The sequence below is a fragment of the Meleagris gallopavo genome, chromosome 11, assembly GCF_000146605.3.
Source record: "Meleagris gallopavo isolate NT-WF06-2002-E0010 breed Aviagen turkey brand Nicholas breeding stock chromosome 11, Turkey_5.1, whole genome shotgun sequence".
In the NCBI taxonomy this organism is placed as follows: domain Eukaryota; kingdom Metazoa; phylum Chordata; class Aves; order Galliformes; family Phasianidae; genus Meleagris; species Meleagris gallopavo.
The window spans coordinates 22,500,428-22,527,291 of NC_015021.2; the positions used below are offsets into that span (position 1 = coordinate 22,500,428).

The following is a 26,864-nucleotide window of genomic DNA, read 5'->3' on the forward strand; positions in this document are numbered from 1 at the left end:
AGTATTTCAGCAACGTGAACTGCCTTTTTTGGTGACTACACTGATCGCCAGTTCCCAGATGACTGAGACAAATGAGTACCCACCTAGCATTTTTCATCAACTTTTCACTGTGATTACCAGCACCCAAATGATAAGCAACCAGCAGCGGTCCTTGAGCAGACAAGTGCTACACAAACTCCCAGGCTGGTACATGACATAGAAGAACTTATTTGTGACGCTGACTTTCCTGGTTTCCAGTTGCAATCAAAAGTCAATGAACAACAAAGAGCAACATGACTAAGTGGATTCATACAAGGCAGAACCACTGTCAGCACTGATGCAAACAGAAAATGGTCACTTCCCTAATTTCGCTCTCCTAAGGAAGAAGTTGCTGCTGACTAATGGAGCAGGACAGTGGAAGGTGAGCTACCAGGACCGTCTCTGACACGGAGCACGATGAACAGCTCAGACAGAGAACATTCCCAGCCTCAACACCTGCACAAACATTTTGAGTAAACCTCTAGTGCTGGAAGTCTGAGCTGTATGAGTCTGACCACACACCACCCCCAGGAGAGAACAAACGAGTATCTGAAACGCTCTCCCCATCATTATGGCAGAGGCACAGAGAAGGAAGATTCTTGATCAATACTCAGAGTGCTTTCTGTGAACCCTTCCCCCAGCTACAGGACAGAGCAGCTGCCAACATCTCGGGAATCCACCAACACAGTGCTTCCAAACCAAGACTTAATTCATTTTGAAGTTTCATTTTCGTTGTTTATCCATTTTTTTTCCTGCCACTAATTACTCCGGACACTCCAGTCTAATCTTATCTGCAGCCCCTGACTTCACTGTTTTCACGTTTCTCATACAGCAGTATGGCTCTCTCCCCGCCCTTCCCATCATATTCCAAACATTCAGCAAATGCTTGTGGTAAGAGTAGCAGTCACATTTCTCAGTCACATTTCTCTGCATACAATGATTCACTTGTATGCATTCCTGTGCTACAGAAAGAGGGTTTGCTTGTGACAAGCGGGACAACAGCCCGTTAGCACAGTATGATGTGGGCAATGCGCTCCCACACAGAAGAGCAACCTCTGCTCCACACACCATGCGGTACGGGGGCAGCATCCACTCATTCCTATGGACTGCATGAAGATTTTTCTTACTTATTTTGGAAATATTGGATTTCAATGTGGCCTTCCAATACTTGAAGGGAGCGTAAAAACTGGAGGGGGAACTGCTGTTTACACAGCAGTGGGTGGATTGTGATAGGACAAGGGGAATGGTTTTAAACTGAGACAGGGGAGGTTTAGGTTGGATATTAGGAGGAAGTTTTTCCACACAGGAGGTGGTGAGGCACTGGAACAGGTTGCCCAAGGAGGCTGTGGATGCCCCATCCCTGCAGGCATTCGAGGCCAGGCTGGATGTGGCTCTGGGCAGCCTGGGCTGCTGGTTGGTGACCTGCACACAGCAGGGGGTTGGAACTGATGAGCACTGTGGGCCTCTGCAACCCAGACCATTCTAGGATTCTAATTTTAAAGATATTTTTTTTCTTACAACAGCATGGACCAATAAATAAGTGTTCTTTGAATGATTCCAGCAATCACATGTCTCAATACAGAAAGAGCATGGAAGGCACTTCCTTGGACACGTTCTTACCTCCTCTTGCACTTGACTCAAACTGTGAATCAGCTGCGTCCTCTCCTGGGTTAATTCTTCCAGTTCATCTGACTTGTGTTTAATTTCTTTCCTCATATTACCCAGTAATGATTCGTTATTGTTCTGTTCCACCTTCAGCTGAAATTCAAGTTCAGTAATCAGCCTTTTAAGGCTCTGAATTTCTTTTTCTTTCTCTTCATCTTTCTCTGCAAGTTTGATCTGGACATCTTGTAGCTTCTTTTCAAGAATTTCTGCCTCCATTCGTAAGCTGTTGGTGGCACTGGATATTAATTCAGGTATCTGCATGGCAAATAGTGTATTAGTCTAAATTCAGTGTTTATCCTTAGATAGATAAAATGAAGTATCAAACAAATACCTTCAAGAAAAATCACAAATCCAAGCACACAAGTCTTCAGAGACCAAAAAACAAAAAACAACAACAAAAAAAACTGTGATAAATTGTTATTTTCAGCTCATTAAAAACAGTATGATGTAATGAATTTAAAACAACAATGCAATTTCATCACATTTCCTTGACATTTCTATGTCAAATCTTTTGAGACATTCTAAAAGCTAAGGTTATAGGTACCATTTTCAATTTCTAAGTAAAAAAAGTTCAAAGACTCTAGATCTGGGTAATGGGAATGGCAAATAATGTGATGCAACAAGCAGTGCAGAGGGGGGAAGCTGCTAACCTGACCTTAACCCATCAGTGGTGGGACGATGGGAAGGGAAGAAGCAGTGCAGATGGCTCTGTGACAACCCATCATGGTCTCAAACAGCCCGAAGACTTTCAAATCTGACACCGTTAGTTCAATAATAATTAGCAATTGCAGTCTGTGGACATAGATAAACCACGGAGAGAGAAAATCTGAGGAAAGCAAGAACTTCCACAGCTACACTTGTGACGTATTAACCTGTTCCGTTTTCCAAATTTTCAATCATATGCCATAGACTGAGATTGGGAAAAATTATTGCATCTTCAAGATGCAGGACACCACACAGAGATTTTATTCCTTCACATATTGTTTTCCAAAGGCTCACATCACCTACTGCCACACATTTCTCTCGAGCATCACACACCTTCTTCTGGAGCTCTTCGTGATCTCTCTGGTATTTTGTGATTAATTCTTGCTGCTTTTGTCTTTCAGTGTCTAGTTCCACTCTGGCTTCTTCTTTGACTTTGAGAATTGCTTCTTTGTGTCGTGCTTCACCTTTGGCCAGATCAATCTCCACCTAGAGAACAAGTGCCTGTTGCCATGCAGCCCCTCCCAGTGCACCCACGGAAGGTGGGGAAGGAGCACACCCAAGGAACGTCCCCAGGTCCAAAGCCTCAATGCCAACATTGTATTCCTGCAGGCTGAATTCTAATGGACTCAACTGAAGTACGTAAGGAATACAAAAGGCACATTAAACAAGCACAGAGCTATCCTAATTACTTAAAATTATTAAAAGCTCAAAATGAGCTTAATTATAACCATCCAATTTCCCACAGCAATTACGATCAAAAGTGTAACAAATTCCCCTACCACTTTTTGGGGAAAAGACAAACTGTAATATTGTCATTATTTTTAACATCGAAATAAGCACAATTCTGGGCACTGGGCAGGCACAAATCCCCCACTGAGACTTAGCTTACAACACATGCATTGTGACACCCTCAGAACAGATCACCATTATTATTATGCATACAGATGTATTTTCTACATTACTGGGCACAGGATTTTGGATTCTAACTGTAGAAAAACTTGTGACAGATACAGCAGTACACATTGCTATCAAAGGGGGTCATTTGTCGGAGGCTACTTCATTACTAAGAGTAGAAAAATATACATAGTACTAAAAAATGGACTTATTTGGAAACTTACACAAGCACTTTTCACACTTAATACTTGATAGTATACAGCTGATAACCACAACAGGAAAACAAATGGCAGCTGATCTGCAGGGAAAGCATAATGACTACTAATTTCTTTAAAGCTACTTCTGGGCTCGTCGTTAACCACCTATAAAAACCTCACAAACGTTCACATCAATTTCCCTGTTTTTCATAGAAGATTATTTTTTTTATCCATTACAATTCAAAGTTCATCTGTATTTAAAATACAAAACTGGAACACTAAACTTTGTGCAGTGGCCCCCTGCCCCAAGGAACGATAACTCTGCCACATTTCTGACTTCTGTCTGACGAGAACATCTTTAGAGCACTTGGCATTCACTGCATTTTAATGGCTGTGATACCAAAGATGTAATTGCTCTCTCCCACCAGCAGCAGCCTTTATCTTGTACTAATGTCAAGTTGAACAATACGTTGTGATTATGCAGACAGTGTGGCCTCATTCTAAAATTATATCCTGCCACAGAGAAGGTAAGAGCTTTTTAAAGAGATGTAACAGATCTTAATTGCTGGTAGTCCAAAAGTTTTCTTGAGACTAAATAAAGCTTTCAGACACTTATCACATACTGCACAAAAAAAAAAAAAAGACATTAATTTTAGCTACCAATTATGTAAGGCTTAAAACAGAAACGTGAATTATCGTTCAATAGTATTTGTGCGTTTTTCCTTCACAATTTCTTCTATTGCTTTTTTGGAAAGGTGGCAGGCTACCCCAAAGCCAACACGCTCACAGCTGCCCGTGGTAAGCAGCTGATCCACCCCACTGTGAGACCCTGACACTGCAGCTAGGTTAGCACACAACTCTGCACACAGCTGGGAAACCATCTGCCATCACACACTGTGGCCTCACGTACTTGTTTTTTAAATCAGTGGAGAATATTTTTTGACAGAAGACCTCTAACCCAAGCACACACTAAAAGATGACTGAGAAATGACAACTCAGGCGTGCAGAACACAGTAATACACATTGAAGACAAGGCTAGGCTTGTGATAAACTTCCAGTAAGAAGATACCCATCAAGAGGCATTTCTGCTTGCACTCCTGATCTGTCGCTCTGATTTGAATGGGAGGCAAGTAAAGTAAAGAACATTTTTCTCATCTGCTTGTTACCTCATAGAATCATTTATTGTTGGAAAAGACCTCTAAGACCATCAAGTCCAACCAAGCTATCCCCACCGTGCCCACTAACCCACGTCTGCAAGTGCAGCATCTCCATGTTTCTTATCCTGATGTCTAACCTGAACCTTCCCAGTGTGACTTGAGGCTACCAGCTCTCATCCCAACACAGATCTGTTTTACAGATCTATACCTTCAGTTTTGGTTCAGCTCACATGCAAGTAGGAAGGCTCTGTGCTCTCTCCACCTTATAACAGTGCACATGCTTGGTTTTACTGTGAAACACCTTCCACACATATTTTTCTAAGCAGGTTGGTCTGGACAGAAATCCCCAGCAACATGCTCTCCTGCAGATCAGGGTTTGCAGGTGGCTGTGGCACACAGCTGGGGTGGACTGTCCACGTTCACCGCTGGGAGTCTGCACCTGGGATCTGTGTCTGCACTGGTGACATGGGCTCTTCACAAATACCCAGCAGTTGGAAAGTCTGGACCAAACCTGACCATCCCCCAGGACCACAAACACGTTAATATTTCTTACATTCAGATCCAGCCTACGTAGAGAGATCACCCATTGTGCAGAAAGAACCTATTGACATGTTTGCATTTAAGGAGCTAGGTATCTGGCTGACTGTGCAGGTTCGTGACAGACGACTAGGACAGAAAAAAAGAAACTGAAATTGTGCCAACTACACATCCAGCATTACCTTCTCCCTCCAGTTATCTTCATTCCGCATCTTCTGCCTTAATGTTTCCTGCAGCTGTTCTGTTCTGTTCTGATGAGAAATCAGCATTAACTCCCTAGAAACCACAAAAACTTGTATGTAAATATGTGCTCTGCCCAGATTGGTGGCGTGCCATTTTCTTGCAATTAAGTCCTTTGTGGCAAGGGCTCCACTTTTTCTTTGTTTAGTATTCTGTGCAGTAAGCCCAGAGGCACAACAATAATCACTACTTAGCATTTGCATACTGCTGTCACACATTTAATGAATGTTATATGTTGAAGAAAATACTGCAGTTAATCATTCTTCTGCATACATACACGCAAGCACAACTATTTTTTAAATTTTCAAGTCAAATTAAGAACACTGAATAACTTTAATACTCAAAACAAATTGTCGTAGTTAACAAATTCAGAGTATTACTACAATTAATTTTTAAAAATGTAATAGCTTCTGAATTAAAACCACCAAGTGGTTGCTATTGTTGTAGTTACTGTTTGTTATGTGAGGCTTGCAGAGCAAAAGCCCTAGAGAGTTCAAATTCTTCTAACTTACATTATCAGCAATGTACCAACTGGAACAAGTCACGTAGCCGGGGCTTAAGTAGAAGGAAAATATTCTTAAATTAACATGGAATATCTTTTCATGCACTACCCACACACACAGAGCATATTCAAACTCTTTAGGTATAAAAATAGCTTAATGCCTCCTGGTGTACCATCACTATCTCAGAAAATCCTTATCTTCCCCAAAAGCCACTATTCTGAATATATTTTCTCAAGTCAAACAAATAACATACTGCCACATTTCAAGCAGGAGGCAGCACTTTCTTTTGCCAATAAAAGATAAGTTAATATAATCAGTAACTGAAAATGTATTAGCAGGACGCTTTCAAATAGCGGAGACAAGCCTGTGAACGTTTGGAATAAAATGAATATGTAGATTATACTCAAAGCAAATAAAAATAATGTGGATTTAAGTTGATAAGTGGAGGTCTAAAAGAAAGGCATTCAGATACCATTCCAGGAAACAATGAGCCTCAGTAACTCAGTGCTTCATTTTCCACATCTGAAAAATAATTATAGGGAAAAGGTTAGCGTTGTTGATAGCTGAGAACCTTTGGAATAAGATTAGACTGGTGGGGTGTTGTCCACACGTCTCACTGAATACTAGATCACATCCAAAAACCTGGCATACTGTAGTATTTACAGCATTGTTACTGTTTGCAAGTTGCTAATAACATAAGTTACAGGAATTTAAACTCTTCAGGGCTTTTTCTCTACAAGCCTCATATAACAAATAGCAGCTATAACAACAGCAATAAATAGGTGTTTTGATTAAGCTTGAGCTGGGTTGCCCTGGATTGCATAGCAGAGAGTTGGTGTGTTGAGGTTTTTTTCCTCCTTTATTCCTCTTTTTAAAGGCATGTTTTGTTCTACTCAGCTTTTTGTCTATACTGCAATAATTTTAAAAGTCCACGCAATGAATTCTAGAGTTCCAGGATACGGGCACTGTGCTGTCAAGGCTGTCAGAGTTCTGCCTGCAGGTGCAGGCAATGATGGAGGGCAAGGGCAGGCCACAGCTGGGCACAGTGCCTCTCTCCCAGTCTGCCCAGTACCAGAGCCAAGCTCCAGTACCTGTCAGAGAGGTGAGGATCTGGCAGAGAAGGAGCACACTATATTTACAGATTTCCAAGAAGAAAACCTGGGCTGAACACAGCAGTTATCTGTGGTGACTCAGCTCTGGTTACCTTTCTTGCTTCAACATCACCACCTCTTCCTCTGTTTGTGTGAGAAGAGCTTTAAGTGTTTCCAGTTCAGTTTCTGATTGACTGGTTCTTCTTCTTAGATCTCCTTCTCTCCTCTCCTTCTCAGCCACCTCTTCCTGCAAACGTTTGCACACTTGTTGGCAAATCAGTAGAGATTCTTCCTTTTCCTTGAGCTCTTTTGCAAGTCTACAGAGGAAATGAACAGCAACATCACTGTTATCCTCATTCACAAACAGAAACTAAACAAATGGAAGTAAATTGTACCTGGAAAAGAAAATATTAGACAAAAAAGTATATATTCGTCATGAATTTAAATCTAGTGACTTTTCCACAAAAATAGAAACTGAAAATAGAAAAAGAATGTATAATAGCTGCATTAAAGCCATAAATAAAATTTTTGCTCTCCTTGCCCATAGCTGCATTTATGGTATAAAACACAACTTCAGCATTTACCTTGACTCAGAAATTCCATTTTCATTTTTCATTTTTTTCAGTTCATTTTGACACACATCAAGTTCTGCTGATTTCACCCTAAGAAAATTGAAAACAAAGTGTATTTGTCCAAAGCAATGACAGCCTTTACTCACACAACGACCCAAACATGTTTATTAATCCACTATCTAACTTGCACTTTCTATTTTAGTTAAAAGGCAGATAAATAAAACACTCCATTACTTCTTGCTAGCACTTTTCAGCAGCATATTTATTCTTGCAGTGTAAATTCAGCCTAATCAGGATCACAAAAATTTAATTGCTGCAAACAAGAAAGTGTGATCATGCAACACCAACGAATGTTTTGGCTGGGCTAAGAATACAAAGGAACAGAAAGCAATTTAATATGATAGAGGTCTGGAAAATGTGAAAGTTTCCTGTAATTTTGTCATCATTTCACCAACTAATAACCATGGTTAAGCCTCCTATTTATACTTAAACAAACAGAGAATGTCATTTTATTAAATTGCACCCATATTACATTGAAATTTTAATATTACACCGAGAAACACTGTACTGTTTATTTAGCTCTGCTCATGAAGTCTTTTTTCATGCTCAATATTTGTATTATCATTAAAACACTTTGTTGCTAAGCATTCCAAATATTTGCAACCGTGTTTTGATCAGCCCCTCTGAATATAGGAACTGAAAACAGAAGTATGCATCATGAAAGAATCCTCCCTTGAATTTCAGGAAAACATAGAAAACAACTGATAATATTTGTTCTCGAGGTTGGTTGCACTTTTGCATTGCCCTCCAGCTTCATATTTGAAACTAACATTTATTTTCACTAGCTTACTATGCAGGGTGATGTTATTTCTGAATTGCATTGTGGACTTGCAATGCAGGAAAGCACTCAGAGCCCCAATCCCACAGCCCTTAGAAGTGCTGACAGCTCCCACCAAGCCCCACGTGCTGCCAAAGCACAGACCAGCTGTGATGGAGGGGACCCTGGGCTCCCAAGCTGCTGCTCAGGGCAGTGTGATGGGAGCAGAATGCTCTGTGCCACAGCAACATTAGCAAAAGTTGCCTATTTTTCCTTGTTTCCTCATCCTTGTGGTCTCCCATCACCCAGGAGTGGTAGCAGCCTCAGCACTGCTGCAGGGCACCACTGCTTTCCATGCTCTGAGGCCACCAGTTCTGCAGAGGACCCTCTTTGAGACCTGACAAGGCTTTGATGGCATTTTCTTTATTCTACATTAATTTAGGCTTCATATTCTAACCACGCAACACGGTAAAATTACAAACTGTAGTAACACACCAGTGCACGGGGAATACTAGCAGTAAATTCACATTTACAGTCCAGAAGTTGTGTGGGTTTCACACATTTTATCCCACGCTTAGTACTAAACGAAGAGCCAAATTGAGCTGTAACCCTCCTCTTTGCTGCACCATGAGACAGCTGAGGAAGGCAAGCCCTGCTTCCACAGGCAGACATGTTCACTCAGTTGGTTAGGAGCACAGGCTCATTAATATACCACGCATCTTCTGCTGGTCAACACCTTCACAAGCCACCCTGACAAGTAGTGGTACAATTCTCTTTGAAAACAGTGTTATGCACAGTGGCAAAACAAACAAGCAAACAGAAGCCTTACATTAGCAGCTTTTTGTAGTGATCCATCTCAGCTGTTACCTTCTGCAGCTTGTGTTCAGTGGTCTCAACTTGATTAGTTAAATCTGAAACCAAAAACACAGTGTTTATGGCCCTCCCTGCAATGCACACCGCAGACCCACGGCTCCCAGCTGCCATACAGGGGCTCAGCACCTCCAGCCACCCCCTCACAAAGCAGCTGTGTCATTTGTTTCCCACTGAAATACAAAAAAAATTCCAAATACACTGATAATTTTGCTTAAAGACCATAATGCTGCTATTAAAAATACCATAGTTACAAAAAAACAGCTCAAGATCCCTCCTGTATGTATATTTTGTTGCAATGCCTATTTGACTCATGTGAAATAAGTTCCTTACGTTTGAATGGAGTGAATACTTACTGTCTTTTCATGTGGATGTTATTCAGCATAGATATTGACAAACCCATTGCACAGAGTCACACAAAAGGTAAAACTTCTCTCAAAGTCAGGGCTTCCTAGAAATATCTTACGTTATTGGCTTTCTAATATTTTCTGGCATCTGTTGTTCAAGCTGATGTATTTTAGAGGGCTTGGAGCAGGGAAGGGTGTCGATGGAGCATTTCCAGGTGAATCACTGCCATCCCACTTCTTTGGCATTCCTCATAAAACTGTCAGCAGAGCAAAGGATCTTGATGCATCCAATGGGCGTGGAAGGTTTCCCACTCTCAGCAGTGCTGCTCTAGTACATGGCCTTTCTATGAGTTATTAGCAGCCTTCACACTTTTGCCAAACTCCATGCAACTCAGAATTTCTTTTTCCCCATTTCATAAAATATATAAGTAGGAATTAATTTGTATTAAGCCTTCACTATCTGTATTCAGCAACCGGAGAGTACCTACCATTCACATTACCCTTTCAGAAGCTCACAGAATCCAAGGGAGCAGTTTGGTACATTTCTACTTGAACCCACACTACCTTGGCACTCAGACTACAGGGAAGTCTCAGAAATCCATGGAGACTGACCCTCCTCATGATATATGAAGAAGACAGTTTCAACTTTGTGATGAGGTCTGCTTTCCCCGACAGAATTGAAAAGAAGTGGAAAGTGAAAAGGTCTGGCAACAGTTAAATTAAGCCCTACCAATAAATCAAGCTAAGGGCTGGCAAAAGTTAACCTGAACTCCATTTGCACTGTGCTCCAAACAGCACGCATCACCTCTGCAGCCCATTCTCTGCCCCGTTTTTGTAAGAAAGCAGAGCAGGTTCTGTACAGGCACAGCACAGAGAACAGCAAGCACCCGTGCAGCTCCACTTGTACAGGCATGCAGCTGGCTGAGGGGAAGCCAAAAGCTCTCAGAACACTTTATGTATGCTACCAAAGCACTGCTCCCAGCAGCAGCACACACAGAGCACGTTCACACCATAAAACACAGCTACAGCCCAGCTGGGGGTGGCTCGAGGTGAAGAGGACAGTCAGGCACCTCTCTGAAGGCATTCCTCAAACATCACTTACTTGGCCACTGTGCTCAGAGGCAGCAATCTTGTTTTACAGCAGATGAAAATGCTGCAAACCATTCAGTTGAAACTTACTTCAACACTTTTCATCTGCACTCCACCACCTTCCTAATACATTGCGGTTGCATGTTTTCTTGTACTAAGAGTTAAATAACCAGTGGCTTTCTAGGCATCAAGAAGGAATTCATCCTGTGACACAAGCTGCTGGTGCTTTGCTCAAGCACAGCCAGTGTGATGGGAAGGGTGCAGGACCACAACAAACAGCAAGTATGGCTAACTGCTCAGCAGAAGCACTTGAAACCAACAGTTTATAACCTCTCGATGCTCTCCTGCTGTCTCATCTGTCTGCCTGGAAGGTCAGCCACATTTTCCCTCTGTTCCCCAACAAAGAGCCCTGGAGCATCCAAGCTTGCTGCCAAACAGCACCAAAGGAGATGAATCAATGACAACTTACAGCTATTTAAAATCTGTGTTTGTGTGAGCGTTCTTGTCAAAACTTCCTTTAGGTGGATTTCAAAAACCTCCGCGACAAACCCACGGTCCTGCAGTCACCGAGTTACCTGAGCTCTGCTATTTGCATCAAAAAGCTGTGTAGCATTCACCAGGCCAGGCCGAAGTGTTTCTGCTCAGAGCTGGCACCTTCCCCTCCTCCAGGAACGGGAAGTCATGGCCAAGAACAGCACGGATAGATCAGACCACCTGCAGTTACTTTCATTTACTTCTGTGTCTTCAATGAAGCATTCTTCTGTAATGTATTGTTCTGTACGCTTTTCCAAAGAGACATAATTCAACTTTAATTTCCTGTCATTCATCTTGACATTGGCTTATGAAATAAATGAATGCCTACAGAGAAAGGGGAAAGATTGGCTTCAAACACTAAGCAGATGTTAGACAGAACATGTGGGAACAATCTAAAATTGACAACAACAAGCTCTGCTGCAATGTGACTGCTTTGTTAAAACAGATTAAGTAAAGATCGAATTGCTGTGGAGCAAGAAGACAAGGAGAGCCCTTTGCACGGGACTGGCTGCTACAGACCAGCTTTTCAAAGGTCTGAATTTAACAACTTTTTCTTCTAAGTCCGTAATTATAGAAGACGTCTAGCAATTATGAACAACTATGTCTTTTTTCCCCCTCTTTCTAGATGTGAGAGGGTGGACACAAGTTGACGAAAAGGGAAAAGGGCTAACGCTTAATTTGGTTCTAGTGCTTTGGGTGGTCTTTCAGCTGTTTCTTCTTGTAGTCAATTTGTTTTGAGAAGTTTTTGTGATGACTGAGCATTGGATGGGAGCTTTTCACAAGGGAGTAGATGGATTCAATTATACAGCTGGATTCTGCAAGCCTTCTCAAGAGAGAGTTCCCACCAAAGTCAAAAGGAGCTGCACAGCAGAAAGTCTGAGGGAGCAGACCTACATAGCAGTTCCCTACCAAGTTTGAGGGATACAGCAGAACTAAGGGCACTAGTGAGAATGGTAATACAAATGCTTTGTAACTGAAACTCATGTTAAAGTTTTAAGTACCGTCACATTTTAAAGGCTCTTCAGTCCAAATACATCTCAATATTGCTCATACTGCCCCTGGTCAGTTTTATTTATTATATTACACCAGTCTTTATTATAACTTACTGCAGATATTAACTTTCTTCCTAGAGCAATCTTTCTTAGCTCCAGAAGGAGTTTGTTGCTATAATCCCTAGGTATATTCTCAACACATTCCGGATACTGGCCAGCTTGTTTCAGGCAGCAAACAAGAGAAGACAGCTTTTACTGGATAGTAGGTAGAACCTTAGAAAATAGTTTGATTGTTCTTGATGTCCTGAGTCCGTTCTTTTTAGGATGATTTGTTTTGTTCCACATATTTTTTTTACTGGTCATTATAGGAGGAACGTATTTACCAACTGTATTTAACAGAGAAAAACCAACCTTTTAACAACACTTGAAAGAATTTACATTTCTTTCTAAAATGTAGAAAATAGAGATTTTCTTTAGTGACCAGTCACCCATTTTATGAAATATCAGAGCAAGGGAGGTTCTCTGAGACTCATCTTTGAGGCCTGCTTGGAACACAGGAACCTTATCATCCTGTGACAGCTGAGGTTTTTGGTCAAGCTTCCAGGCAGCGCACGCACTCAGCTCTGCCTCCAAGGAGTGCCAAACTGTGGCTAAGAGGTACCACACTTACACCTTTGTGTGTCAGCACTACCATACTCTCCAGCAGGCACAGCACAGAAGATGCACAAAGCATTCTTGCATTCTGAAGAACCACAGCTGGTCATCATTTCCTCCTAACCGGGTGAATTCCCATACATGCAGTCCACAGTGCTGAGAGCAGCAAGTATGCCTGGAAATGGCTTTCAGGAACTCAGCCACCCAGTTTGTGGCCTTTCCAGATGCCCTGCCAATGGCAATGGTGTTTAGGGAAGGTTCCAGTTTCTGCTTTGTAAATAGCAACAACTGGTAAAGTTTTCAGTGGAAAAAAAAAAAAAAAAAAGCAAAACAACAAAACAAACCCACCCCACTGTGAACTACACTCACACTGGGTAAACAGCCACTCTAAAAGCCATCAATTTTCCAGATAATTTGTAACAGATTCACAGTGATATCAGTTCAGAAGCACGCATGGTGAAGCTATGTAATTTTCTACTCTTCCTGCAAATCCTACCAAAAAAAAAAAAAAAAAAACCCACAAAAAAAAACCAAAAAACCCACCAAGATACTTTCTGACAACTTTGGTCTCACCTAAACAGAAGCTCAGCGTTTCATCCATATACACAAAAAGGAAGACTACTTGCCAGTAATTAAGAGTTTCTGGAGAATTTCATAAGCACAGCTCAAACTCATACTGCCACCGAAGCCTTGTGGACCCCAGTCATTGCTGGAGACCCTCCTGCCTTAGCAGGACCTGCTCAGCTGCTGGTGCACAGAAACTCCTCAGCTTAGCTGTGGTCACGGTATGAATCCACCCTGTATCACTGAGTCTCGGGTCTAAAATGACTGTGCCTAGCTGAAAATAAATGCATGCCAACAAAGTTTCTTTGCACCCAATTTCAGAAACGTGGGCCACCTCCTGCTACCTGGCTAGAGATGCCAAGCAAATGCACTCACTGGTTTTTAGCACATTGCTAAAATCAGTGCAGGGAGAAAGCAGTTTCATTTTCCCTTCATATAAGCATGCTTTGGGGAAAAACTGGGAGGTATTCTGCCTCACGGACAACACGTTGTGACTCACTACCTGGTCACTGATGAGCAAGCCCTGCTGGGGCAGCCCCCTCCAAGCACCCTCGGAGGTGGGAGGGCTGCGTAGGCCCCACATGCTGTCCTATAGGAGCGCAGGCCAGAAATACCCACACACATACCAGCACAAGGGGCAGGTAGAGACAGCTACTTGCACGACAATCTCAGACTGAAGCGGTTTTGATCTCATCAAACTTCACAAGGCTCTCATAGTGACTCAGCCAGGCACAGCCTCCCAGGCCGGCTATAAGGGCCCCAGGCAGCTGCCCGGCTCAGCACGCTGCTCACCGACCAGACCAGATCACCTGGGGCTGTTCTGCCAGTTCCTGCAGAGCTCCCCCACCCTCAGGGCAGCCACATTCTGCTGGAAAAACTGCTCTTGATGACCAGCCTGAAGCTCCCAGTTATGGCCAACAGCCCTTGCCTTACCACTTGCCCTTCCCAGAACAACTTGGGCCCACCACCATCATTGTGTTTCCCCTCAGGCACTTACAAACAGCTGCCCAGGCAGAGATGGAGTCACTGTCCCCGGAGCTGTTCCAGAACCATGGAGATGTGGCACTGAGGGACATGGTAATGATGGGTTCACGATTGAACTTGATGATCTTGTAGGTCTTTTCCAACCTTTATGATTCTATGATAATATTTGTCAGATTAATTTGCATCTCTTTATATTTTTCAAGGAAACCAAAGAAGTGAACTAAACACCCAAAGTCCTTGCCTGCACAGAACAGAACTATTTGTCTTTATTTAGAATATTTCATGTACCGTGTTCTCTGGGATAAACTATTTTTGCATACACAAGAAAGTACTTCTTTCTATTTGAGACTCACAAGCACAAGCCTGCCTGGAAGCAGCCCAGAGCCAGGCCCCAGCCATACGCACTGATGTCCCTTCTGGAGACTTGAGCAGTACCACCAGGATGGCTCTAAAGCACTGAGAGCTGCCAGGAACTGGGAGGATGTGCCAAGCTCTTATCTCCCCTAAGCACATGTTGCTGCTGACTGCCAGGTCTGGGCCTTCTGCACCTCTGCTCTGAACCAGCACGTTACTTCTTTCATGTTTGCATGTAAATCAAGCATAGAGAAAGCACGAGAAGGGACCAGATTCTCATTTTTTTTTCCAATGGTACCAGTCTAGAATCTTTGTGTTCTCAGAAGAATAAACCAGCAACTGCATATCCACCACAAACATGACAGCAGTCTCTTACAATACCTCCACATGTGCTTACTTCCAGAAACAATGCTATCTCAACAATTCCTGCTCCCTGCTGCCCAAATTAACTGGTGACTTTTGGAGTCAGAGAGATATGGTCCTTAAGCCTGAGCTTTCTGCATATATTCCTGCCTTTTCAAAGCCAAGGATATTGGGATGCAAGTCAGAATTGTTCCTACAGACCTTCTTCTCCTGTGTGCTAAAACTGAGTCAAAATGCTGCCACTTACCTATTGGCTAGGAAACCTGGAGGTAGGAGTGTTCTGACCACAACTTCCCAGGAGACAGAATTTTTTTGTTGTCACAGAGCTTAGTCTGAGCAGATAAAATCTGATTGATATACTTCCTTTAGCGAAGAATCCTGCTTTTCCAAAAGCAGAAGTGAAGAGAGACCTTCCTGCCGTAAGGAAATCACATTCCAACACAGCACTGCCCCAGCACACAACTGAAGAGAACGAGGACCTTGTTCCCTCCATCCCTTTCATGTGTTTCCTCTTCCATTTCAAGAGACTGCTGAAAAGCACTAATGAGCCATTGCTTGGTCTAACCCATTTGTCAGTCTCTTCAAACACCAAAATGCATTCCCCAGCTCTCACCCTTCAAATTCTTAGCATCGCAGCTGGAATTAATAGCAAAATATTTCAACAGTACTTGCAGCATGAATAGTGGATACTTGAACCTGCAGCCTCCCTCAAACTACAGGAAACCATTCTCTGTTTGGATTTTCAAAGCGGTCTTTAAAGTGCCATTACAGACACTTCATGTACATGAAAATACTGCTCCTTCTTTCTATCAAGTGTGCTAACATTCCCCACTTCAGCTTCCCAGCTACTCCTACAGCTGCCTGCACTTTTATATCATCGCTCATTAGTCTCATTATGTCAGCAGACCACTGCTAAGCTTATATTTAGTAACTTAAACAGACCTTGAAGCAGGAGCATCAAAAGCCTTAGAAGACAGATCACACGTGCACAGCCAGCAATTTAAATCCGTACAGAGGTAAATCTGCACCTATGAGGGGAGCTAGAGGAAGACTGCCACGACTTTGCGAAGAAAAGTTATAGAATAACTATGATTAAGGCAAGGAAAGGATTTGGCTGGTAATAAAAGTGAAAGCAGGGATATTAGCACCTATCTTTTAGCAGCACATGCTGTTGCACTTCCTCCACTGCTCCCAACCACAAAAATATAGACAGCACTATCACAACACATTACTGGGTTTTGAGGTGCTTTTAAGTGTATCTGATCAGCCAACTGCTCACCAGGCTTTGCTTGGAGCTCAGCATTTCTCAGGACCTGTCAAATCTCGCTAACCAACGATGCACCATGACTCTGCAAAGTGGTATGAAATCAGAGATCAAATCACTCCTCCAACAAAATGTAACTCATTCAGCTGATTTTCATAAAGGTCACGAGAACCACGAAACAAAGGGAGAAACTACGGGCTGGTTTCGGTTCTTGCAAATGACTGCCACCATATGAAATATGCAATATTTTAAGATTTATCAAAAATAGACAAACCAAGAATTTTCAAAGTGTTGTTTGTAGAAATGAGAATCCTTTTAAAATAACATATCCTGCTGGGTTGGTTTTCTGTGTGTTTCTTTGTTTGTTTGGAGCACTGAACTATTTCAGTACAGAGCCAAAACCGGAATATCAGCATCAACAGTTTGTGGAGAAAAGGAAGATAGAGGAAAAAAACAAAACAAAACAAAAAACCAGGAGACCCAGACTCTGTAGATCTGGCTGATTTCTGACACACTGATGCAGTATACACCTACTAACTAGAATTAACTTTCACTGTCATCAAGCACAGCAATAAAAATGTGCTGCTTATTCCTACCAAGTCATTAATACAATGGAAAGATGTTTGATGGTTGTTTCATAATTAAAATCATGTTTTCTGTTGCAAAAAAGCAAATTGATTTTTGCCATCGTGAATTATCCCGCTTTTTATACCTGCCTTATAACGTGTTCCATAGGACAAGGCCTCTGCCTGCTGACGGATTTGTGCTCTACCAATCAATTTGGGAAGGACAGAACAAGAATGTGTGAGCAAGCAGGTTTTCTGCCTTGAAAACTTCTGGATATCCACATTTTATTTCCTATTAATAGTGGATTCATTATGAAGCAACTGATACCTTTTTGTTATTAATAAAAAAGAATGCCTCGCATAATGCACTGACTTTCATTGCTGCCATTTTAGCTCTGCAATAATATTTTTCAGAGTCCTACTGCTCTTTGAACTCCATACACGACTTATTCATGTTTTCTCCACAAAATGTCTGCTACTTCAAACTTGTACTCTCCGCAGATTGGAAACAAAACCTGACACAGGGAAACAACAACCACGGAGGGGAGCAGCACAGCATTCTGCGCAGCGGTCACAGTGACCCTTCTGCTCAGCATTATGCTGCCCGGATGCTGGAGGATCCAGTCACACCAACCTCTGAGATAACTTTGGAGTGAACCCATTACGTAGGCTGTTTTTGTTTCTTTCCTTTTTTTTTTTGTTAAGCCCTTCATGTCTGGAAACATCTTTAAAAACAGCGTGAGCAGGAGAGGCCGCGGGACGGTGCACTTCCTGGGAGAGGCAGCAGCTCCGAGCAGCACGTTGCTTTCCGTCGCCATATAAACAGAAACACAGCTTCCAAAATATTCCTTTGGAATGCACATCAACAAACAAATAACACCAAAACAACAGCTGCTTTTTTTATTTAAATGACAAAACCACAGATGTCAGCTCATGGCTACGCCTCCTATCAATGCTAACAGGGGAGAAGGTTTAATAAACACGGATAAAATCTTTTCAGAATATGCCAGTGTTTCAGGTCTTTTCTTCCAAGGGTCACATCTTCACTTGCAGTTACGTTACATCAAAATGACAAGCCGTAATTGAGATCGATAAATCCCACTTTGTTTCTTGTCAAAGCCAGAGATCCATAGCTGTGGAGTTTGGCATTAATACAGACGAGTGGCACAACTGCCCTCCTCAACTCACGGGCACAAGAAGAATAGAAACTGAACTCTGAAGCCCCCGAGAAGACGTGGGAGCTGTTGCTCAGCTAAGGATACACAGTGCAACAAAACACCACCAACCACAAGGATGAGTGGAGCCAGGCCAGAGGCAGAAGGGAAACCCAGCGTTTGGCAGCCATCCCCTCCTTGCCCAGCACGATGCCCAGGAGCAGCACTGTGCCTGCAGAACAGATGAGGACGCTGCCCACAGCCACCCATGCGTTGGCTTTCTCAACACACGCAGCTGTGAGCTCCCTCCTCCCAGCTACCACGCACACAGCTGTCTTACTCAGAGCGACTGCTTTCAGCACATGGCCCCCACCCCCTCCATGAGCCCTATATCACCATGCCATACCGCTTCCCTGCCCCCGCAGGATGAAAAAGCCCCAGCTACTCAGGGCTCACATCTCCCTGCTCAGTGTGAGCTTATTTACAGACAGCCACAGGGACACTTGAACAAACAGTGCATGGGAAAGCACTGCTCAGCCCAGTGCTCTGAAGCCAGAACATCAAACAGAGCTTGGCCACCACAGTAACAAATAGGTATTTAATGTTTCCAAAGGCTTGAACGAGTTTAACTTGGTCCTCTATATCAAGAACACTTTAAAACCTCCCAGTCCCAAAGTCCTTTCTCAGAGAACAGAAAGTTCATGGGTTTTTCAACAAAGTTTGCATAATAAAACATGAAGTCCAATAACTTTCCCACCTGTCATACTCTTGCGAAAGCTATGTCCATTCTTATTAGAAAAATAATCATTAAGTTTGGCAATATCCAAAGCCATTGAAAATCATGTTCTTTTAATAGGAAATGCTGAGCAATCTTGGTGGACTCATACAACAATACATGGGGAAGATCCAAAGAGCAGAGCTGGGCCACTAGATCAGAAGCTTCACTGCAAGCTTAAAGATCCATTCTTTTTCAGCACAAAAGTTGCTATGCTGTGCACGAACCAGTCTGAAGCTGCTCATGATGTGGCACTTATGTACTACAGACAGTGCACCTTGTTATGCTTCAGGAACTAGAAAGTAGATATCATTGCTTGGAGTGGTGTTCCAATGCAGAGCAGAAACTGAAGGAACTATATTGGGTTTTGAGAATACAGGCTGTAGCACCATGCAAGCACCACAAAAATAAGAAGTTGACTGTGAGCAACCTTCTCTCATCTTCTAACAAAAAACAAAGCAATTCTGCATAGAGTTAAAAAAAAAAAAAATGAGGAAAAGGCAGAAAATTTATCTTTACAATGCATCTAAAAAACAAACTACAAAACTAATTATTTACAGGAATTTCTGAAGTAAACAGCTTTACAAAACTGAAAAGGGTACCCCAGTTGTAGCACTGGGTAGTTCTCCTGCCAGTATAAATGTGGCAATACAAATATCTTACGTAAGGATATTAAGCCATATATTTCAAGGCTTAACAGACTGTCCTAATAGGCCCGAGGATGTCCTCGATCAGGATGAGACATGCAAGGAAGACAGACTGTCCTGTAATTGCTGCTGGAGTTCCTGCACCGTGCTTTGAACCGTGCCATCTTTCAGCAGTGAGGACAGGACTCCAAACTGACCGGACTTTAGACTTTAGCAGCAGTGAGTGCCAACATTCCAGCTCCCAAGAATGCATGTGAATTACAACTGAGATCACTGAAACTCTCACATGCCCACATACAGCCGCTTCACCCAGCAATGCACGAGATTATCCGAGTTTTATTGAACGTGGCACCTCACAACAAGAAAAATCTTCAGTCCTGAACGCGGCAAGCACAGCTGTTCTCAGTGCTTGCTTAAGGGAGGAACTGCAACAGGCTGCAGCAATGGAAACTTAACTTGTGCCACCCACAAGTTTCTTATTCTGTGTGGAAAATTAAAAGGCATTTCAACACAAAGGGAATGTCAGAGTGCACCTGAGAAGGAGCTTTTCCTGCACTGAGATTGTTTTATTTCTACTAATTTTTGCAGTAGAAAAACACATGTCAAACGTAATTACGTTTTCCTCATGGCAGTCAGGTTGTACACCCACTCAGATTTCTCAACAAAGACTGATAATAAATAGCCTAACTGCTTGACATCTTACCACTATTTGTGCTTATTTATACAAAGCTAGAGGATACAATACTCCTAAAAAGAAAGTGAAAATTATTTTTTTGGCTATATACAACGGAGAAGTTAGGTATTAGGGCAAAAGGAGCAACAATATGACCAAAACACGCCACTACACAACCAAGTCACAGCAGGTACCAAAGCATTGCTGCATGGGTTCTATTCAGAGAGCCTGGGACAACCACCCTCAAATAACTTGTAAATAACTGCAATTTATCAGCACTTCCAGTGGAACGTCCAGGTTGCTGTACTAAAGAACTTTAGGACTCTTTCTTTGAATGGCACAAGAAAAAGATCAAACTTTCCTTCTATAAATGCTACCCTTCTTGCAGAGAAAGGAAAGCTTAATTAACTGCAATAAATAATTGCTGTAGGTTACATTGCAGGATCTGCAACTCTGGTGCTGGTTTTGAGCCAGTCACCTTGACTGTTTTCTGACTGATTCTGCCTGCTTGAGCAATTTCCAGTACAGTCAGAGCCTGTACCACAAAAAGGCAATAAGGTGAAGGCTGTAAAGTTATCTGCCCATATCTGGCATTCAAATCCACCTCTGCTGGAGCTTTCCCAACAGCACTGTTATACAGTGACAGAAATAAAACCTGCCCTTGCAGTTTGGGTCGATAATAAATTGGATGAGTCTTCCACAGTCACTGCAGTCTTCTACTCCTCAGTCTCACGTTTGATATTATCACTGCTACTGAAGGATCAGTGAAATTCCTTCATCACGACTAGCACGGAGAGCCACTGCTTTAGATGTGAAATAACATACTGTGTTAGGGGGGCATGGTAATCACAGTGCCAATTTGATGGCTCAAAGCCACGCCTGGAACAGCACAACCTCTATGCATTCCAAATGCCTTAAAACACCTCTGAGTCAGCACCACAAATACAGTGATATCAGATTCAAGAAATACTAACCTAAATACATAACAATGCTTTATTAGAGCCTGAGTTCAGCTGTTGAGTACAGTCACAGTAATGGTCAGAACCTTACATCTCATTTTATTTGCTTAGAATCTCAAAATTCTCTTACCTAATGTTTCTTTTTGTAGCTCATGGCATCTGCTTTGCAGCTCACTCCCTTGCTGAAGAGAAGTTTGAAGCTGTTGAGTTTTCAGCTCTACCGTATCAGCCACCAGAGTCAGATGTTTTACCTTTTCCTGAAGGCACTCGTTCTCCCTCTGGGACTTTGCTAACTTTTGATTCAGTTTGGGTATTTCTGAGGAGAAAAATCACATAACCTGCTGTCAAATTTACCTTCTTCATTAAAAAGCATCTCACCTGATGTACGATGATTGCTAGATCAGGGCCTGAACCAATGACTGAGTAGCAGGTGAGGAACTGTAGCTAACACAAAGCTTACAGGTGCAAGCAAGGCAACTGGGTGACCAGAAGGAGTAGACCCAGGGCCCACCCTTCCTTGCTCTCATTTAAAGAAGGATCTTTATTTGGAGATTGCCTCTTCTGGAGGCTTTAATGACTTCTGGAAAGGGTAAGCCTCTTCCATGTATTGTCTTCTGAACTTTATCTGGACAAATATCTTTACAAGGATGTTTGTATCCTGATAGAAGGCAATATCATCACTTTCCCTTGCTCCACGCCTGATTTACAGCTTCAGGACTTTAGCATTCTGTAGCCTTACTCCACACTTACACCAATTTATTGTTAGACTAAACAATGTAAATGGCAAAAGGTTTTAAGTTTTTATGCCTGTGTTTACTTGCCATTAAGTAACCAAGATTTAATGATGTACATACATAAAGGGTTTTATAATTTCTTTTTTTCAAACAAAGGCAACTGGTCTAGGCATAAGGAGTAGCAATTCATGTCACATTTCTTCCCTTGAAGTAAAAAACAAGCTCTGAAAATCTTGTTGCAAAATACAGTAAGACAAAATAAAACAATCCTATGTTCATATGTCACCAAATGTTAACTCATAAAACAGAGGATAAGGGCTTCTGAACATCACTCAGAGGCTGAAAAAAAGATGCATGACTACCTTGCTTGGATTTAGAAAGCCAGATCTAAGGATGTGTATCAGCGTGGCACTATTCTTAGTGGGATATATTGAAAGCAGCTGAGAATAACTAGCACCCATAGTAACACAAATAATTAAAAGAACCTGAAAGGCTGTACTTGTGCTCCAATAGACATCTTCCACATGTACAGTTCTTGCAAACAAAACAAATACTTCAGAAAGGAAGCTTAGCAATGTTATGAAACTCCTTGAACCTGAGTATGTCTGCAGAAAAGCATGTACATACTCTCCTGATTAGCTAGAAAGAACACAGAGAACACAGGAGGAGAGGAATTCTTAGGAACACACAATACTTTCTGTGCTCGGTCTAATTAGGAGATGAAGTCATGAACCAAAGTGCAAGACACTGACATTTCCCTTGACTGTTGCTACAACAAGGGATGCCACAGAGCGATTTCTCTGTGCTGACTTTGCAGACAGGACCTTCCTGACCAGCTCTGTGCTAGGTGATGTCAGTTTACCAGTACTTTGCAACCTTATAATCCTGATACAGTTATACTCCAGACCAAATACTGGTTTATCTACTGATACATTAAAAAAAAAACTGCAAGAATTTGAATACAAAGATGCAAAGTGTGAGCAAAGCATTAAAGTTGCAAGAGCCAACCCTCAGCTTCTTCGGATCCTTTGGATGGTGCAGTTTGCCACTACACTACTGCATTTTTTTTTTCCAGCAAAACTCCTCTCTCAGCTGAGGCAGAGCAGAAGTGCTATTCAAGCTTAAATTTGAGTTTTCAAACTCACTGCCTGCCAGCATACATCATGATAATTTACCTGTCAAAGCTTCCTTGCTAACAGTTCTTATTTGTTGAAAAATTTCTTCTTTCAGGCCAGCCCAGCTCTCTAGGTTACTGGACACAACTTCTTTAATACTTTCTAGTTCTCTTCTGATGAAAGGAAACAGTGAGACAGCCCTGCTCAGAGTTGAGCAATGGTGTTCCAATGTACTTCTGCAAAGCAGAAAAATAACAGCAGCTATGAGAAAACACCTTACTTGTAAGCCTGATAACTACTTTTCTGTTACATCATATTTTATAGTATATTGGGTTACAATTCAGTATGAAATATGTTGGATGAAATTTACTATAAATTCAATGTTCTTCTAAACATTGATTTTAAACTTACATGTAAAAATGAAACAGTTACTTTTTATTGAGAAATCAGAGCAACAGTGCTTAAAGAACTACCTCTGTAGGCTCCTGCTGAACTGTTACAAACAATGTGTAAGGAATCTGTATCCCCACCGTATTAAAAGTGGTACCCACTTCCTTCTAAGTGTTCTTTAATGTTTTTTAAGTTGTGAAAGTTAGCCTGCTGCTAAGAATACCAACAATCACATGTTCTGGTTACCCCTGCTAACACTACAGCATCTCCTATCCTGGATAAGCAAAACCAGGAGATGGTTCCAAACACTTCTCACTCACAGCATTCCTCATATCTAAAAAAATCTTTTCAGCTGACCACACGCCACAGGCATTGCCAAAAGCAAAGCTTTTTAGGTTCTCACCTGAGCACCTGGGATTGCTTATGGGCAGCTTCCTTTTCTTCCTGGAAATACCGCAAATCTTCTTTCACGTTTTTTAGTTCATCTTGTTTGGTTTTTAACTCCATCGTTAGGCTTGTTATTCTATAAATGTAAATAACGTGAGGTATTACTCAACTTTAAAACAGAAATATACTGAAGTCTTTCCAGTGATGATATCTGCCTCTTTCATGCTGACATATCGACCTTCAAGTGGAGAGAAGCGAGGGAGAACATCTTATCAGGACCCTTCCTCCTATTAAAAATACAAATTAAAATTTGTTCCATCTATGCTTCAGTTACAGTCATGTACATGAGATAATGAGATGAGTGGTACAAAGTGGCAAAACCCCATTCTCTCGTGGCTGCTGCAGCACCCAGCTGAGGAGAGGGGCCGCACTGCATCCCACCTCAAAAAAGTAGGACTGAAACCAGACAGCTGATCAGACAGTGCAGTGTGCTGAGTGAGATGGGGCTTTCCCTGCCTGTGGGCTTTCCCAGCCTCACCTCTTGCCAGCCAGACCAGCACAGGGCACAGCCCAGCTCAAACCCAGGGCAGGCAGAGCCTGTGCTGCATTGGGCACATCTCATGCAACGCCCTGAAAACGTGCAGAGATGCCTGCTGTGGATGGCTGCTGAGTGCACTTGCTAACACTGGCACGTGGCTTTTTCATAATCATTACTTGGTAATCATAGACCAACCTCTCCATGTCCTCATGTGACTTGCTTTAAGTTCTGTACATATATTCTGAAACAAAATGGCCCCGTGATGACACATGGGACAAGAAACCCAACATTTCTTTTCCACTAGCACCTGCTTGCATGAGGAGGATGGCCTCTGGGATGCACTGGGGAGCTTTCCATCACACCACAGCCCTGCTGCACACACATGCCACAACCCATAATTGCCATGCTGTCCACAGGGGTTGGTAGCTCATCTGTACTTTTCGCTTGGCCTCTAAAAAAATCACCTTTTGAACATTCTCATCATAGCAGTGGTTCTGATCTGTTTATTTTTCAAGCACAGCTATAGCAGTGTTAACTATCTACATTGAAAACATTGTTCTTTCAACAACTCCTGAGTTATTCCCACAATTGTAATGAAATGAATGGAAGTGCACAGAACTAACAGCTGAGCCAACTCGTGGAAGTCAAGTAAATAAATCATCTATTTGTCTACGAGTGACTCACTGTCACTAGTAAATAAATACTTGAATCCACAAGTACTTCACAAAACCAAAGGATGGCAGAGGTATTACACCAGCGTTTCCTTCAATTTTAGAAATAAAGAGAAAACAAGAATGATTCGTTGCAAGAAGTTAAGCCTTAATATTCATGTGTGTTAGCTAATGTTATCAGATGGATCATCTATAATGCATCTGCATGAAAATGCAAATTTAACAAACAGTCAGTCCTGCTAGAGAAACCTGAGTCTGCAGAGCCCAGCCAAATCCATAACCGAACATCTGGTACTTAAGAAGCAAGTTGTGGGGGCCCCACTGTGATCACTGAAAGGAAAATGTATATACAGATATTTTTAATTTTGGCATTACCTTCGTAGGAGAATTTTCCCCTACCTACCTGTAAATGTCTTTGCACTTTAGTTTTAAAATGCATCTTGCAAGTAAGAGCAGACATTTGCTTTCTCTTTCCGTTCCAAAGATTTGGTATAATGAGGTTAGCATAGAATTGCAGCCCCGGAGTTCAAAGGGACATTACCAATATTTTTTCATCATTCACACACAAAAGAACAGGTAGACAAGGCGAGACATTTGCACTCTGTTTACTCTCATTCCCATAAGGAGGACAAAATAAGCATGTTATTTTGGTGATATTTAGCACAAAGGAAAGAGTTCAGTAGATCACTCAGTGACATAATTAAAGAGAAGTATGAGAACATAGTGATCTTGCATTAATTGTTATCTTTATTAACTCAAGAGAAATAAAGCGCATTGTGAAGACAGTCTGGATTATCTGCATTCAAGCAAAGGTAAAACTGCAGATCAGCCTGGCAATCCATGACAAAGATGGGTGCCTCATCACAACCAGCTCAAAATTGATCTCTGAAGAAAGCCAATATTTTATTTCCCAGTGCTACCTATCTGGCTACCAATTTCAGCTCCAGTAATTGCAATCTATTGAATCCCTGCCCTCACAGCCTCGCTCAGGAATCGCTTCTTCTAAGGGAGTAGAGTTATCTGAATCAGCAGATTGAAAAGTGAGATTGTAGTTATGAGCAATTTGGTAACTGCATGGAAAAGAATTGATGTTAAGGCATGGTAATAATCAACAGTTAACTCCTTCTGCTTGATTTGTAAAAAATGTTTCCAGGAATACAGTTACAAGGGATCTCGGACAGGTCTTCTCGGTGATATCCATATACTTCTTCAGGTCTCTATACATCATAAGATGTTCATGCTTCTTCTCACATTCACGTTGCTCAGCACTATCATCTTTAAAAAGCATATCTAAGCCTATTTTATATATTTTATATTGGTAGGTAGAAAAATGATCAGGCTATGGGTGATACGTGCACGTGGGTACTATAAATAGAGGGTACCCTATTTATAGCAGTGAGGTCAGTAAGTTCAGCCTGAGGGAGCGCAGGGCTCCCATGCAGAGGGGCTCAATTCCAGCACACCTGTACCTCCAGGAAGATGGGATGGTAAGCCCATGACAGTTCCCCTTCTTCTGAGCAAGACCCAGAAGGGCAGCTGACCAAGTTCCACAAGAGCTGAAGTTCCCAGGCAGCTTTCAAGGTTAACCACAGGTACAGACAATAGCAACACAGTAACCAAAAAGGAATATAAAAATGAAACCGTCTGCATCTAACAAGAAAGATTAAATCTCTTGGTCTACCAGAGATGAAAAAGGGTGTATTTGGTTTCTGATTAAAAACTTGCAGTTTGGGAAGAACGATTTGTCAACAAGAACCAGGAAGAAGATAATACGCCGAGTAGTCAGCTTGTGCCAACGGCCCAAGGTAACAAGACAGACCCAGGATAGTACAAAGGAGATAAGG

The 26,864-nt window shown here is 42.1% G+C and overlaps 1 protein-coding gene across 14 annotated transcripts in view; it reads right to left on the reverse strand.

Annotated features, from left to right (window-relative positions):
• Positions 1–26,864, reverse strand: part of LEKR1 (leucine, glutamate and lysine rich 1) — a 60,489-nt gene that overhangs the window by 8,033 nt on the left and 25,592 nt on the right. For all 14 annotated transcript variants that reach the window (XM_019619218.2, XM_031555027.1, XM_019619216.2 and 11 more), the window contains exons 3-11: positions 23,828–23,947; positions 23,095–23,270; positions 21,316–21,501; positions 9,226–9,307; positions 7,592–7,669; positions 7,121–7,324; positions 5,356–5,449; positions 2,722–2,874; positions 1,639–1,938 (exon numbers count right to left, since the gene is read on the reverse strand). In XM_019619218.2, the coding sequence (XP_019474763.1) occupies positions 1,639–1,938; positions 2,722–2,874; positions 5,356–5,449; positions 7,121–7,324; positions 7,592–7,669; positions 9,226–9,307; positions 21,316–21,501; positions 23,095–23,270; positions 23,828–23,947 (1,393 nt within the window). The remainder of the gene's footprint in view (positions 1–1,638; positions 1,939–2,721; positions 2,875–5,355; positions 5,450–7,120; positions 7,325–7,591; positions 7,670–9,225; positions 9,308–21,315; positions 21,502–23,094; positions 23,271–23,827; positions 23,948–26,864) is intronic.